At 39.1% G+C, this 17,524-nt stretch overlaps 1 protein-coding gene across 39 annotated transcripts in view; it reads left to right on the plus strand.

The window, feature by feature from the left end:
• SEC31A (SEC31 homolog A, COPII coat complex component) overlaps positions 1-17,524 on the plus strand; it is a 76,540-nt gene that overhangs the window by 40,191 nt on the left and 18,825 nt on the right. For 21 of the 39 annotated variants that reach the window (XM_032148896.2, XM_032148927.2, XM_058433314.1 and 18 more), the window contains 4 exons: positions 1,156-1,329; positions 4,091-4,264; positions 8,745-8,868; positions 10,749-11,090. In XM_032148896.2, coding sequence (XP_032004787.1) covers positions 1,156-1,329; positions 4,091-4,264; positions 8,745-8,868; positions 10,749-11,090 — 814 coding nt within the window. Of the gene's footprint in view, positions 1-1,155; positions 1,330-4,090; positions 4,265-7,980; positions 8,074-8,744; positions 8,869-10,748; positions 11,091-17,524 lie in introns of all 39 variants that reach the window. The other 18 variants (XM_032148938.2, XM_058433383.1, XM_058433345.1 and 15 more) reach the window with 3 other exon arrangements.

Consider the following 17,524-nt stretch of genomic DNA (forward strand, 5'->3'; position numbering starts at 1 on the left):
GAAAATGTGGGGACTATTCTCAGGCACTAACTATATATTACATATTTTTTTCTAAGCATTTAAATCAAAGAGTCTTATGATAATTTTACCATATAATATTTCTCTTTCTGGAAAGAGATTTTCTCAGTAGAGTCGGTGCTTTAAAGATCACTCTATTGAAACCAAAAAAATGGGTAGGAAATCAAGGTTTTCCTTTTAAGAGCTTCTGAGAGAAAAACACTTGTTTTACCCTTTTGGATTTATGCACTTAGGAAAGGCAGAAAGGTAGGCTATCCTTATGCTTTCTACCAGAAGCATAGCTCCCCATTGTGGAAAGATTTGGTATTGAACAGCACATGAGAACTTTGAGTTAAAATAGTAAACTCTTTTGGAAATCACATGCCTCTGTCTATGGGTCACCTCATAGTAGTACTATTTTTATAGGATAGATGGTGTGATGTTGTATTAGTCCATTTTCATACTGCAATGAAGAAATACCCAAGACTGGGTAATTTATAAAGAAAGAGAGGTTTAATGAACTCACAGTTCCACATGGCTGGGGAGGCCTCACAGTCATGGCGCAAGGTGAAGGAGGAGCAAAGGCATGTCTTACATGGTGGCAGGCAAGAGAGCATGTGCAGGGGAACTTCCCTTTATAAAACCATCAGATCACTATCAAGAGAACATCACTGGAAAAACCTGACCCATGATTCAATTACCTCCCGCTGGGTTTCTCCTATGACACGTGGTGATTATGGGAGCTGGAATTCAAGATGAGATTTGGGTGGGGACACAACCAAACCATATCAGATATTTTCACTCATAGTTCCTCCCATACAGGCTAGAACACAGTTTCTACCTTTAGACACCTGCCTATCATTTTCACTTTGAGTATTTGCCTGTTTTAGCTCACTAGACAAGTATCTGGTAGCTTAAGGATATTTAGGAAAAGGTGGTAACCTTCCTATCCTACCCTATCCATAAGTAAGAGGCCTTCTTCCTCCTTACTATTTCACTTACCTAAATAGTGGCTGTACTTTTCTAAGAGGGATGATAACAGGTACTAGTACTATACTTTTAGTGGGTTTTAGAAATCTTAGTAACTCTCAATCTTTTCCTGCTTCCTCTCATACATGGTCTTGATATTTCTGTTTGTTACTCATTTTTTTCATTTAGGATCTGATTGAGAAAGTTGTCATCCTGCGAAAAGCTGTGCAACTCACTCAAGCCATGGACACTAGTACTGTAGGAGTTCTCTTGGCTGCGAAGATGAGTCAGTATGCCAATTTGTTGGCAGCTCAGGGCAGTATTGCTGCAGCCTTGGCTTTTCTTCCTGACAACACCAACCAGGTAATTGGAATTGACCATTTTTGTAATGTTTGAGTAAGGTGAGTCCAGTAGATAACACTTAGCATTAGACGTAAACATATTAGTAGGTAGACTGTTTTGGAGCAGTTGAATTTCTGTAACCTGACTGCAGGTAAATGTTACTGACAATTCTTCAGGGATCATTTTAGGTGTATCTAAGCTGTGTTAGAGAGATAGGATAATCTAGCAGTGCGATAGATTCCTTTGTACTGACATAGTATTTTAGGAAAATGAATAGGGAAAAGACCAACTTTTTATTTCTAAAGCCAAATGCTGATTCTTCATACAAAGTTCTTTGTAGGAATCTTTTATGTCAAAAAGCTATAAATGTTAATGTTTAATCAAACAAATGGAGTTGTTAAAATTTTTTAAATCCCATATGTTCCATCCCAGATAGTATTGAAGTTCATTCTGTATGCCATTTTAGTTTGATACTGTCTGTGGGCAAGTATATTTTTATGTATTCAGAGCAGAGGGAACTAATTAGATTGTCCTTACTTATTGCACAATAAAACTTGGGCAAAACTATACTTGTTTCAATTCAACTCAACAAGTGGGTATAGAATGGTGAATAAGATTGCCAAGATCCTTCCTCCAGGAAGCCTCCAAACTCAAGTTGGCTATGGACAAGTAAACATGGGATTCCAAAAGTGTGATATAAGTACTGTGATAAGGGTATTGGTGCTGTGGAACACAATAAAGGGGAACCCAAACGCAGTCATGGAGCATGGGTAAAAGTACAGGTGAGGTTTGAGGAAACTTTTCCACAAGAATATATCTGCATTTTGCATCTGATGGAGCTTGATTTTGAGCCTTGCAGATACTGTCTTGTCTCTATACTTTTTTATTAATCACTTTATTCTGTTTTTTATGTATTTTTTTAGTCAATTGTTTTTAGTATTTTGTCTGTTTTAGAGAATTATTGATAAATTTCATTGAGTAAAAGTACATAATATTCTCCAGGACTGTGGAGGTATGACTCTCTAGTTGGTTTTGTATACACTTAGCTATAAGATCCATCTCATTTGTTTCTGAATTGTTGATGGGAATGTTAGAATAGCTGATACATAATCTTTTCCTTTGTGGTGACTTTGGCATACTAGTTTTGTTAAGACTTTTTACCTAATAAGTAAAAAGTTGTAAGTAAATAGTTATATTAAGATATATTATAAGAACCTTTATCTTAAGACTAATTTGCTTTAAGACCCATAGCTCATCTAGCTTAAGATTAATTCATTTTCAGTACCATTTATAAACACATCCATTTTCCTTTTTTTTTTTTTTTGAGACAGAATCTCGCTCTTTTGCCCAGGCCGGAGTGCAGTGGCGCTATCTCCGCTCACTGCAAGCTCCGCCTCCAGGGTTCACGCCATTTTCCTGCCTCAGCCTCCCGAGTAGCTGGGACTACAGGCGCCCGCCACCGCGCCCGGCTAATTTTTTGTATTTTTTTAGTAGAGACGGGATTTCACCATGTTAGCCAGGATGGTCTTGATCTCCTGACCTCGTGATCCTCCCGCCTCGGCCTCCCAAAGTGCTGGGATTACAGGCGTGAGCCACCACCCCCGGCCAAGCACATCCATTTTCCATACATTATTCTTCATGCTTTTTTTTTTTTGGACTTTAAAGAACATTCTTTAGGCCAAAAAGCATAATTTTAATGTTGTTTCCTATTTATCTCAGTAGACCCTGCCTTTTTTGGTGGGGGGAATATGTCCTGAGACTTTGTGATAGCATTGTAATATATAATTCTCCCCCTTAAAAGGTAAATAAAATATGCCTAAAACATTTAAATGATCCGTTTAAACCTTTAACAAATATATAGGAATGTATAATTTTTAAAGATACTAAAATCTTGCTGAAACATTTTAACACATTGCCTTTTTGTTATTTGTTAATACTTAGAGCATATATATGGTCACCTCATACTTCTTTAAGTCTCTATACAAGTAGATCTGTATGAGCTACAGATCTGAATTTCACATCTTAATCTTTATTTCAAAAATCTCTTAACATTTTCATCTCTTTCTTAAATCACCATTTTCTTCAATAACCATCTTTAGTAGTTGATTCTCTTTGGTGGCCTCTTTTAGTTATAGTCTTTTTTTTTTTTTTTGAGACGGAGTCTCGCTCTGTCACCCAGGCTGGAGTGCAGTGGCGTGTTCTCAGCTCACTGCAAGTGCTGCCTCCCGGTTTCACGCCACTCTCCTGCCTCAGCCTCCCGAGTAACTGGGACTACAGGCGCCCGCCACCACGCCCAGCTAATTTTTTGTATTTTGAGTAGAGACCGTGTTAGCCAGGATGGTCTCGATCTCCTGACCTCATGATCTGCCTGCCTCGGCCTCCCAAAGTGCTGGGATTACAGGCGTGAACCTCTGCGCCTGGCCTTAGTTAATAGTTTTTAAAGTAGTTTTGTAATTTATGAGCATTAGGTAACCACAAGAAAACATCAAAAGAGTAGTAATGATAAGTGATACTGGTCTTGCATAGTAACCATGAGGTAGGTATAATTCAGATCTCTGCCTCAGTTAAATTACAAGTTGCACTGTATGTCATGGACCTTTGGTGCCAGTCTTGAGTAATAGAAAGCACAATGTCAAATCTGTGTGTCAGGGTCTATTGTATAATACCCAGCATTATGAACAAAAAGGGATATCTTGATGAATAATCTGATTAAGAAAATTAACATGCTGTCATATACCTGGCTGAACCCTTAACAGTCTGCTGTTTTTCCATTCCTTTTTAGCCAAATATCATGCAGCTTCGTGACAGACTTTGTAGAGCACAAGGAGAGCCTGTAGCAGGATATGAATCACCTAAAATTCCGTACGAGAAACAGCAGCTGCCCAAGGGCAGGCCTGGACCAGTTGCTGGCCACCACCAGATGCCAAGAGTTCAAACTCAACAATATTATCCCCATGTGAGTGATATGGTCCAGATGAAGTAGGAACACTTTTGTGCTCTTCAAATTGGTGGTTTTCATTTGTTCAGCAGGAGACCTTCTCTGATATGGTAAAACTAGACAATATATTGTTATAATAGATCTACTTTCTAGATTCCTGAAGTTGTATTTATGATCTACTTTTTGAAATCATCTCTCTCATTTGGTCAAACAGATTATATTTTAAATATAAATTGGTTTTAAGCTCTCTAGGGAGATTTGTTCTATTTCTCTGTCACTCAAAGTTCACTTAAACATGTACATCTACTATTGAAATTTCTATTGGATTCATCTAACAAGCTGTAAAATAGCAGGAACAATCCTGGTGATTTGGTTGTTTTATAAAATATTTTTAGAAGATAGTATTTTTTGAGTATTCTTAATCATTAGTATAGGTTTAAGCTTAGTGTATTCTGTATTTGCACAATGAAGTGTATCCAGAATACAGACTTTTTTTTTTTTTTTGGACAATTTAGATATTAGAGAAAAATGAATGACCAAAGGTTTGTGAAGTTTTAGATTATGTGGAATGTGAAAAGAACTAATAATTTTATTTAAATTACCAAATGTTTGGTGTCATAAAATGTGGCTTCTTACTATCTTTTACTGTTTCACATGGAAACTTCCATATTTCCAGACCAGCAGATAACCTTCATGTACTTAAATGAAGAATATTTTTTCCATAGGTAATAAATGGTCTTGATTGATAGCAAAGTTAACAGGTACTCTGCTTATTTTGAAATAGAACAAATTGCTGATAGAATTGATGGAGTCTTTTTACATTTTGTTATAGCAAAAGTAAATATAAAATCTTGAAAAACAAGAAAAATTAATGCCCTTTTGTCTGTTATGTTTTTGTTTGGTACTTAATCAGGATAGATTACATTTGAATATAACTGTTAACTCTCTAGAATACTCTCTATTTTGACTTTTTTCATTCATTTGACAAATATTTTTTTGAGACCCTGCCATGAGCGCCTAGCATTGCTCTAGCTGCTGTGGGGGTATATTTATGAACAAAATAGACTAAATTCCCCCCTTCATGGAGATTGCACTAGACTTAGAAAGTCTACGACATAGGTTAGGGCAGAATAGATGATGAACTGGGAAAACTGAGAAGCAGAGATGTCAAGCAACCTACCAGAATTGAAGACACAGAGCTTGAATTTCTCAGCATTGCATGGCTGGTTATCAGCCAAGTTGGGATTAGAACTCCCAAGCATCTTGTTAAACCAAGCTACCTGTCATGGTACTGAAGGAAGGCAAGCTCTACATTAGGAAAAGAGAATATTTGCTCTTTATGTCCTTAGCTTTATCTTTCTGGAAAAAGATAAAAACATTGAAAGATTTGTTATACTTTGATTTACCAATCTTGTAGGAAAAGACAAAGTGAATCATGAATAAAGCAGTGATTTTCTTGATTAAAGCTTATGATGTACTGAATGAATGAGGACAGTGGCTTGTGGTTTTAATGCAGTGTTAACAGGCAGAGGCAAAGGGATGAGAGAAGCCAGATCAGGGGGACTTCCACTTCCACTTTGACCAGCGCAGCTTTGCCTTTACAGTTGACCCTTGAACCATGTGGGTTAGGGGTACCGACCCTGCGTGCAGTTGAAAATCCATGACTTCACTCCCTAGAACTTAACCCCTAAAATTAGCCTGCTGTTGACTGGAAGCCTTGCTGATAGCATGAACAGTCCATTAACACACAATTTATATGTTGTATTTATTATACACTGTATTCTTCACAATGAAGTAAGCAGGCCAGGTGCGGTGGCTCACGCCTGTAATCCCTGTACTTTAAGAGGCCGAGGCAGGTGGATCCCCTGAGGTCAGGAGTTCGAGACCAGCCTGGCCAACATGATGAAACCCTGTCTCTACTAAAAATACAAAAAATTAGCTGGCATGGTGGCGTGTGCCTGTAATCCCAGCTACTCAGGAGGCTGAGGCAGGAGAATCACTTGAACCCGGGAGGCAGAGGTTGCAGTGAGCTGAGGTTGCGCCATTGCACTCCAGCCTGAACAACAAGAGCAAAATACTCTGTCTAGAAACAAACAAAAAAACAAGTAAGCTAGAAAAAAGAAAATGTTATTAAGAAAATCATAAGGAAGAGAAAATATATTTACTATTCATCATTAATATTCATTATTGAAGTAGTCCTCCTTCTTGTCATCACATTGAATATGCTGAAGAAGAGGGGTTGGTCTTGATGTCTCAGGGATGGCAGAGGGAGAAAAGGTGGAGGAGGTGGAAGGGGAGGCAGGAGAGTCAGGCACACTCAGTGTAACTTCTATTGAAAAAAATTCACATCTAAGTGGACCCATGTAGTTGCAACCCATGTTATTCAAGAGTCAATTGTATTATTATTATTATTATTTTATGTTTTGGAGTTTCTGCAAAGATTTACTTGACAAAAAGGATTTTGATGGCTTAAAAAAACAAACAGTCTGGGCGTGGTGGCTCACGCCTGTAATCCCAGCACTTTGGGAGGCCGAGGCGGGCGGATCACAGGTCAGGAGATTGAGACCAGCCCAGCTAACACAGTGAAACCCGGTCTCTACTAAAAATACTAAAAATTAGTTGGGTGTGGTGGCAGGCGCCTGTAGTCCCAGCTACTCAGGAGGCTGAGGCAGGAGAATGGCATGAACCCGGGAGGCGGAGTTTGCAGTGAGCCAAGATCACGCCACTGCACTTCAGCCTGGCGACAGAGCGAGACTCTGTCTCAGAAAAACAAACAAACAAAGAAACAATAAAACAAGGCCGGGCGCGGTGGCTCACGCTTGTAATCCCAGCACTTTGGGAGGCCGAGGCGGGCGGATCACGAGGTCGGGAGATCGAGACCACGGTGAAACCCCGTCTCTACTAAAAATACAAAAAATTAGCCGGGCGTTGTGGCGGGCGCCTGTAGTCCCAGCTACTCGGTGAGGCTGAGGCAGGAGAATGGCGTGAACCTGGGAGGCGGAGCTTGCAAAAAAAAAAAAAAAAAAAAAAAAAGAAACAATAAAACAATGGCCTCTAGGGCAAACAGCATGGTGTAATATAGAAAACACTGGCCTGGAAATCAGGCGACCTGGAATCACCATTGAGTTGTAGGATCCCTTCACTTCTCTGGGCCTTGGTTTTGTCAGCGATAAAGGGTGGGGATTAGACTGGATGATCTTTAATATTCAGCTTTAATACTCTGATTGTATGAGTTTTAAGCTTCATATTTGACTAATATGATTTTTGTGGCTGTAATGAAATCCAGAAAAGAGAGCTTATACCAATGGGTTTGTAGATTAGTAGTAGCATGAATACTATTAATGCTTCCAAAAAAAAAAAATCACTTTTTTACTCACTTTTTTTTTTTTTGGAATGTCGTTTTTCCTTCTCTACTTACAAAGCCTCACTTTACCCACTTATACTTGACACTTGAATGGCATTGTTCTTGTGCTTTGACTTAGGTTTTCATATTGATTTTTCTCCTGCCTTCCTCTCCCTGTTTCATTGTGATTGTGTGGTTTTTGTTGTTGTTGTTTTGTTTTGTTTTGGGAATTCCAGCTACCTTGAAAGCAGTTGCCTGACTAATGTATGTTATCTTGCCAATCTTACCTTTTGCTCTGCATCTGGCTATTAATACCTTTTGGGTTTTTTTTTTTTCTTTTAACGTTTTCATTTTTTATTTTCTGTGATTGGTATTTCTTTGTTCAATTCAGGTTAGAATTGCCCCTACTGTCACTACCTGGAGTAACAAAACTCCTACTGCCCTTCCCAGCCATCCACCTGCAGCCTCTCCCTCTGACACACAGGTATATCCTTCTGCTCACCTAAATATACATAGTTATATGTTCTCTACTTACCTTCCTCAAGCTCTTTCACCCCCACTCTCCATCCATCTGCCTGCTCATTGCATTGCATTTTAATGCTTTTAGGATACAAGAAGCAGTTTTTAGCACAATTTATTTATTTCCTTATCCTTCCTCTCCTTCTTTTGCAGTTCTAAATTGAGCTACAAAAACACCAACCAAGGTTTTGACAGTGGTTTAAATCTGATTTTACTGAAGACTTTTTTTCTTTTTTCTTCTTTTTCCTTTTTTAGCATTGCAGAAATTGAAGAGAAACAAAAGATCCCTTTATGGCATTTATACTTGTATTTATAGAGTGGAGTAGTGGATGGAAATTAGTAGAGATGGAAAATCCTGGTGACATTTCATAAATATTTTTAAGGGCTGTTAGCATCTTTTGCCATTCATTGCAATTATTACTTTGGATCTGTCTGATCTTTAATCATTCAAAATGTGCTGCTCAGAAAATGGGCTGTTCTGAGGAAGATAGAATATGCAAAATGCAGCATTTCTTATGCAATAAAGTCTTTTTTTTTAAATAAACATAGAATTCCATTTCAGAGATTAGAATTCCATCTGGTGAAGTTCCTGGTTCTACATGTAATCCGCCTTCTTACCATGTTCTTGTTTCCTAGGGAGAAAATCCTCCACCTCCGGGTTTCATAATGCATGGAAATGTTAATCCAAATGCTGCTGGTCAGCTTCCCACATCTCCAGGTCATATGCACACCCAGGTACCACCTTATCCACAGCCACAGCGTAAGTAGTGTGACCCCAAAGTCCTTTCAGAGCAGTATTTATGATCTAATGTAGTAACTTTACTTTGAAGCCCCAAAGTCATTGTCAAATCAATAAGTAAGAACCATTGTGCATAGGATTCCTGAGTCCCTGCTACAAAGAAACATGTTTTTTTAGGAAGTGGCCTGAATCACTATGCTAGGAAGTAGCTCCTTTGTCACACTGTTCAGAATAGTTGATTCCTGTTCCTCAGCCCTTACTGAGACTTGTTAAAGATAATCAAGTGTCCCATGATTTTGATATAAAGAAACAGGATTTTAGAAATTATTTAATACATATTCTTTTTCTTCAGGCAAGATGACACAAATTATTTTTGGAAAAATGGTTTCAAGGGACATTTGTTGTTACTGTTTTTCCATTTTATTTATTTATTTAGTAGACTTTGTATTTTTGAGCAGTCTTAGGTTCACAACAAAATTGAGCAGAAAGTACAGAGTGCCCCCACTATTGATGTCCTACGCCACAGTGGTATATTTGTTACAATTGATGAACCTACATCAATGTCTCATTATCACCTAAAGTCCACAGTTTACACTCTCAGTGTTGTACATTCTGTGGATTTTAACAAATGTGTAATGACATGTATCTATTAGTGGCATTTTTAAAAGAAAATAATTATACCTGGAAAGTGAAATATTGCCACTATTTGAAAATTTAAGGGCAAAAAAATAAAAATCTCAAAGGGGAAAATTTAATGAATGTGTTCTGTGCTAAAATGAATGTTATTATTCAACATAAATATGAATTTGATACAAACTTTCACTCAAATGTTTAATGTGAAAGCTGTCTTCAGAGTAGATAGGAAACAGATACACTTTTACTAGATTCACTCAATCGAGGTTCATACCTACCCTTGATCACAAAGAATGTGATGGTATTTATATTTAGATCTCCCTAAGCCAGGCATGGTGGCTCATGCCTGCAATCTCAGCACTTTGGGAGGCTAAAGTTAAGAGGATTGCTTGAGGTGAAGAGTTTGACCCCAGCCTGGGGAACAAAGGAAGACGCCATCTCTACAAAAAAAAAAATGTAAAAATTAGCTGGGTATGGTGGCACCTATAGCCTGTAGTCCCAGCTACTCAGGAGGCTGAGGCAGGAGAATCGCTTGAGCACAGGAGTTAGAGTACAGTGAGCTATGATCACACCATTGCACTCCAGTTTGGGTGACAGAGCAAGACCCTGTCTCAAAGAAAAAAAAAAAAAACCCACAACTCCCTAATCTGGGTTTAGGTCTTTGCATTAAAACATGAGTTGGCTGCCTTGCCTGATTGTTTACTAACCATCTTCATACTGTATGTAAAATTTTGTTAGGGATCATAGAGTTGGCCGTTAATCTGGAACTGTGCTCAAACTCAGAATTTCAGTAGCTGGTGATTTAACTGGACGTTGGAGAAGATATTTGATGCATAACAATAGTGTTCACCCTACAGTTCTTATTGGGAAGGAGGTCTGGAGCTGCCACCAAACTCCATGTAACTTTTTCTGTGAAGTGGGGTGCTTTGAATGTGTAATTCCTCCCTGGTTCCATCTGGTGGTCACTGTAGTCTCTTCACAGGATCAGGAAAAGTCTCAGTCTTGCAGTTCCTGGGTCTGATGATTCAAATATTTTCATAACCAGCAGCATTTTGGGGATGGCATTTTTCAAATACTGAATGTATTAAATTCAAGTGTATTTGGGATATTTGAGCCTCAAAAATATAACGGTGTAAATTTTTAATTTGGGATTATAACTTACTTTGATTAAAATCATTTCTATAGACTGAGATAACTTTTTAATTTTCTGCTACTATCTGAATAAACTTGTAACTAACTGAAATTTCTGTTTCTTCTCCTTGGTGTAGCTTATCAACCAGCCCAGCCGTATCCCTTCGGAACAGGGGGGTCAGCAATGTATCGACCTCAGCAGCATGTTGCTCCTCCTACTTCAAACGCTTACCCTAACACCCCTTACATATCTTCTGCTTCTTCCTATACTGGGCAGTCTCAGCTGTACGCAGCACAGCACCAGGCCTCTTCACCTACCTCCAGCCCTGCTACTTCTTTCCCTCCTCCCCCTTCCTCTGGAGCATCCTTCCAGCATGGCGGACCAGGAGCTCCACCATCATCTTCAGCTTATGCACTGCCTCCTGGAACAACAGGTACACTGCCTGCTGCCAGTGAGCTGCCTGCGTCCCAAAGAACAGGTCTGCGCTTGAAAGGGATTTGGTTTGGCCCCCTCCTTTATTTGTTTATGAACAGATGGGTAGATGGAGGGGTATTATTTCTAACTGTTTGTAAACTGGGTAATGTGAGGTGTTGACTGAGGTTTGGGTTTGTTTTTTGTGTTTTTTGTTTGTTTGGTTTTTCTTTTTTGTGACGGAGTCTTGCTCTGTCACCCAGGCTGTAGTACAGTGGTGCAATCTCGGCTCACTGCAACCTCTGCCTTTTGGGTTCAAGCGATTCTCCTGCCTCAGCCTCCTGAGTAGCTGGGATAACAGACGTGTACTACCACACCTGGCTAATTTTTGTATTTTCAATAGAGACAGAGTTTCATCATGTTGGCCAGGCTGGTCTCGAACTCCTGACCTCAAGTGATCCACCCGCTTCAGCCTTCCGAAGTGCTGGGATTACAAGTGTGAGCCACTGAGCCTGGCCTTGATTGAGTTTTTGTTGTTTTTTGTTTGTTTGTTTTTTTAAGACCCAGTCTCATTCTGTTGCCTAGGCTGGAGTGCAGTGGCGTGATCTCGGCTCACTGCAACCTCCACCTCCTGGGTTCAAGTGATTCTCCTGCCTCAGCCTCCCGAGTAGCTGGGACTACAGGCACAAGCCACCATGCCCAGCTAATTTTTGTATTTTTAGTAGAGATGAGTTTCACCATATTGGCCAGGCTGGTCTCAGAACTACTGACCTCAGGTAATAGCCCATCTCAGCCTCCCAAAGTGCTGGGATTACAGCTGTGAGCCACCACATCCGGTCAGATATTACTACTTTTAAAGTCTTATGGAAAGATAGTTGATCCCAGAATTATACACACATCTTCCTCCTTTGATGTACAGTCATATGCTGCCTAATAAAGTTTCAGTCAGTGACAGACCACGTATATAATGATGGTGCCATAAGATTATAATGGAGCTGAACATTTTCTATAGCGTAGTGATGTCTTAGCTGATACACTGTTGTAGCGCAACATGTATTACTCATGTCTTTATAGTGATGCTGGGGTGCCAGGCGCGGTGGCTCATGCTTGTAATCCCAGCACTTTGGGAGGCCAAGGTGGGCGGATCACGAAGTCAGGAGATTGAGACCACGGTGAAACCCCGTCTCTACTAAAAATACAAAAAATTAGCCGGGCGAGGTGGTGGGCGCCTGTAGTCCCAGCTACTCGGAGAGGCTGAGGCAGGAGAATGGCATGAACCCGGGAGGCGGAGCTTGCGGTGAGCCGAGATTGCACCACTGCACTCCAGCCTGGGCAACAGAGCGAGACTCCATCTCAAAAAAAAAAATAGTGATGCTGGGATAAACAAACCTGTGCTGCCTGCCACTCAGAAGAGTATAATATGTACAATTATGTACAGTATATAATACTTGATAATGATAATAAACAACTATTACAGGTTATGTATTTACTATACTTTCTATCATTATTTTAGAATGTATTTCTACTAGGTTTTTTGGGGGGGGGTTTTTTGTTTATTTGTTTGTTTTAAGTTAACTGCTAAACAGCCTCAGGCAGGTCCTTTAGGAATTATTCCAGAAGAAGACATTGTTATCATAGAATATGACCACTGTGTTTCAATGCCCCTGAAGACTTTCCAGTGAGACAAGATGTGGAGGTGGAAGACAGTGATATTGAGGATCCTGACCCTGTGTAGGCCTAGGATAATGCATGTTTTTGTGTCTTAGTTTTTAAGAAAAATTTCAAAAGTAAAAATATATATATATATATATTTTTTTTTTGAGATGGAGTCTCATTCTGTCACCCAGGCTGGAGTGCAATGGCACAATCTCAGCTCACTGCAACCTCCGTCTCCCGGGTTCAAGCGATTCTCCTGTCTCAGCCTCCCGAGTAGTTGGGATTACAGGTGTGCACCACCAAGCCCAGCTAATTTTTGTATTTTTGGTAGAGATGGCTTTCACCATGTTGGCCAGGCTGGTTTCAAACTCCTGACCTCAAGCGACCCTCCTGCCTCAGCCTCCCAAAGTGCTGGGATTATAGGCATGAGCCACTGCATCTGGCCATAAATAAATTTTAAAAATAGAAAAAGCTTATTTTTGTACAGCTATACAATATTTGTGTTTTAAGCTAAGTGTTATTACAAAAGAGTCAAAAAGTTAAAATGTTTAAAAGTTTATAAAGTGAAAAAGTTACAGCAAGCTAAGGTTAACAAAATAATTTTAAATAAATTTAGCGTAGCCTAAATGTAGTGTTTATAAAATCGACAGTAGTGTATAGTAATGTCCTAGGCCTTTACCTTCACTCACAACTCACCCAGAGCATCTTCCAGTCCTCTAAGGTTCATTTGTGGTGAGTGCCCTATTCAGGTATACCATGTTTTAAATCTTTTATACCATATTTTTACTGTACCTCTTCTATGTTTAGAACACAAATACCGTGGTATTACAGTTGCCTACACTATTGTGTTCAGTACAGTAACATGATGTACAGGTTTCTACCCTAGGAGTAATAGGCTATATTATACAGCCTAGGTGTGTGGTGGGCTATACCATCTGGGTTTGTGTAAGTGCACTCTGTGATGTTCACACAACGATGAAATCATTTAATGATGTATTTCTCAGAACGCATACCCATTATTAAGTGACACATGACTGTATAATATTAAAGTTCAGAGTACCAAAACTTACACACATACACACCGTATGCATCATCCTTAACTACACAAATAAGATTCCAGTAATACACTTACAGATACATCAATAGTTTGATATTTTAGAGAGGAATGCTAATTCATTTGTAGAGTTCCAAAAATTACCTTTTAAAACCTGGGTGACTGAAGATAGTATCCTTTCTCAGTAGTTGGGTAAGAATCAGAATTCTTGAGTGAAAGAGGTAGCGTGGGTTGGAGTAAGTCCCCACTTAAAAAGTAGGGAAGGGAATTAACATTTATTGAGCTCATATTGGACATGTTCTAGCACTTGTTATATGTTTTCTTATTTAAGTCTTACAACCTTGAGAAGTAGTAATAATTATTTCTTTAAAAATTACAGATGAGAAAACTGAGTTTCTTAGGAGTTATGTTTCAGGATTGCACAGTGATAGTCTCCAAGTTGAGATATAAACAAGGTCCCTATCTTCAAAGCCCATGTTCACTCTTCTATACCAAGTAGTTTAGTCCTGGTGTAAATGATAGAAAACTATCATCATTGCAATTTCAAAAATCATCCAGCAACACTGTTTGAGGCATTTGTTACTTTATAATCTAAATTAAATGTTTGCATAGATATTCTTTTTCTCCTTAAGCAGAAGTGCCTGTGGCCTTGAGATTAGTCTTTGTTTATATACAAAGTAACAGAATGTTTTAACCTGGCTGAGAAACAGAGTGACTAATAGGAAGAGGAAGCCAGACAACACTTTTCAGTGTTCAGCATGCAGTATGCCTGTCTGCTTTGTTACCTCTTGCACGTTAGTAGTGTGCTATATTTTAATCTGCTGACAACTTTATCTTATAGTAGTCTGCTGTATTTTAATCTACTGACAACTTTATCTTACTTTCTTTTTGGATTTCCCAAAAGTTTTGCTGAGGTTATATAAATAATTATAAATGAGGCCAGGCACGGTAGCTCACACTTGTAATCCTGCCACTTTGGGAGGCCGAGGCAGGTGGATCACCTGAGGTCAGGAGTTGAGACCAGCCTGGCCAATGTGGCGAAACCCTGTCTCTACTAAAAATACAAAAATTAGGCCGGGCGCGGTGGCTCATTCCTGTAATCCCAGCACTTTGGGAGGCCAAGGCGGGCGGATCACCTGAGGTCAGGAGTTCAAGACCAGCCTGGCCAACATGGCGAAACCCCATCTCTACGAAAAACACAAAAATTAGCCAGGCAGGGTGGTGCATGCCTGTAATCCCAGCTACTCGGGAAGCTGAGGCAGGAGAACCGCTTGAACCCAGGAGGCGGAGATTGAAGTGAGCTGAGATCGCGCCACTGCACTCCAGCCTGGGCAACAAGAGTGTAACTCCGTCTCAAAAAAGAAAAAAAAAATACAAAAATTAGCCGGACATGGTGGCAGGGGCCTACAATCCCAGCTACTCAGGAGGCTGAGGCAGGAGAATCGCTTGAACCCCGGAGCAGAGGTTGCAGTGAGCTGAGATCGTGACACTGCACCCCAGCCTGGGCGAAAGAGCAAAACTCCATCTCAAAAAATAATAATTATAAACAAAAATTTTATCGTTCCAATATGTCTTAGATAATGATTTTGTTTAGGATTTAGAAAGTCCAGCTGTTCAATAGTTAATTTCTGACAGATACCAGAGACTTTCAAGCCTTCTATTAGTGAACCCCAAAATTATGTGCTCAGGGCTCAGAGAAACTAATGTTGCAATCTGCAAGACATTCATTCGGTAAATTCTCAATGGATACCTGTTTGGACTACAATCAGAATTATCCCAGACAGAGATAATGGAGGCAGAAAAGACCATACATTTCTAGTGAAGAGCAAATTGCTCTGTTATAAATTGAACATATAATTTGTATTTAGGCCAAATTTTGGAGAGCCTTAAGTGCCAGGGCAAGGAGTTTTACTTCATGTAATACAATAAGAAAGAAGTTTCTCATGAAGGATTTTGAACTGCTGAGTGGTGCAGTCGAAGTGGTACTCGAGGGAGATTAATCTGGATGTGGCCTTGCAAGATAGATTGTTTGCAGCACAGCAGAATTAGAGGTAAGAAAACAGACTCTTTCCTAGTTCTAGGTAGGAGATGGTAACAGCCTGAGTTGGCATAGTGCGTTGCCGTTTCTGTGATGGCAGCACAGGACAGCAGGGAGTTTTCCCTGTTTTACTATGTGGGATAACTGCCTGTCACTTTTGTTTCTGTTTCTAGGAGGGAGAACATTTTCAAATAAGAAGACTAATTTAATTTATGTATATAATCTTGTACTTCTTCACAAAGAAGAGTCTTGAAGGGGAATAGTACTGTATATTCTCATGAAACAGTGTTCTGAAATTTAAAAAAATTTTCATGAACATTCCTTAGGCAAATTATAGCACCTGGTTTTAACTATTCAAGTAAAGGAAAGCATGATATCCTTCCTTTTCTTTGGATAATTCTATCTTGTGTCATTAGAAAATGACTTCAAGGATTCATGTCTTTCTAAATTTTCATTTTTAATTTTGTGATACTCATTTTAAACCTGCGACATGCTAGGCTTATAGGGAAAGGAAACATATATGGTTGACAAAGATGCACTATTCTCTCTATTTCAAATTAATGTTCTAGCCAAAAGTCTCTATGCTTTTGGCACTAACATTTTCCCTGAGTCCACTGAAAAGTATCTTAACCAGTGCATAGATTCTACCATTATGCTCCTATAAGAGTACCTAAGAAGGTTTCCAGTGAGAAGTGGGATTGGGTAAGGATGCTGTGCAACTCCACCCATGCATGTGAGACCAGCAGTTCCCTCTTTCTTCCCCCAAAGATTCTCTGGAAAATAAATCTGTACACTAAGGTGGATAAGACTCCATAGTATTCAGTGACGTGCTATATTTATTTTTTAAATGAATGTTTCTTGGGGCGGGCACAGTGGAGTGCGTGAGTCCTGGAGTTCGAGACCAGCCTGGGCAACATGGTAAGAGCCCATCTCTATAAAAAATACAAAAAATTAGCCAGGCGTGGAAGCATGTGCCTGTATTCCCAGCTACTTGGGAGGCTGAGATGGGAGAATCGCTTGAACCCAGGAGACAGAGGTTGTGAGCTGTGATCGCACCTAGGCGGCAGTGAGACCCTGTCCAAAACAACAAAAAAAACTTCCTTGGTTTTTATTAATTTTTCACTGTAGGAAGTTTTTAAAAGACTCAAAGTCATATAAAAACTAAAATAAAAATTACCTATAATTCTACTGCCCAAATATAACTACTATTAATTTAGGTTTACTCCCTTCATACATATACATACATACATACATACATACATACATACAAGCTTGCATTAAAGTTTTTATTGTGGTGAAATATATATATATACACATATATATATACACATATATATATATACACACATATATATATATATACACATATATATATATATATATATGATAAAACTTATTTTAACCATGTTTGAAGGTACAGCTCTGGGGCATTAAGTACATTTATATTGTTTTACAACCAGCGAAACTTTAAAAAAATTTTGGGGGTACATAGTGGGTGTGTATGTTTTTGAGGTACATGAGATATTTTGATACAGGTATACAATGCATAATGATCACATCAGGGTAAATGGTAATTGGAGTATCCATCACCTCAAGCGTTTGTCATTCTTTGTGTTGTAAACAGTCCATATGCTCTTTTAGTTACTTTTAAATGTACAATAATTATTGCTGACTGTAGTCACCCTATGGTGATGTCAACTAGATCTTATTCAGTTCTATCTAACTATATTTTTGTACCCATTAGCCATCCCTG

Source organism: Hylobates moloch, unplaced genomic scaffold, assembly GCF_009828535.3.
Source record: "Hylobates moloch isolate HMO894 unplaced genomic scaffold, HMol_V3 SCAFFOLD_2, whole genome shotgun sequence".
Classification (NCBI taxonomy): Eukaryota; Metazoa; Chordata; class Mammalia; order Primates; family Hylobatidae; genus Hylobates; species Hylobates moloch.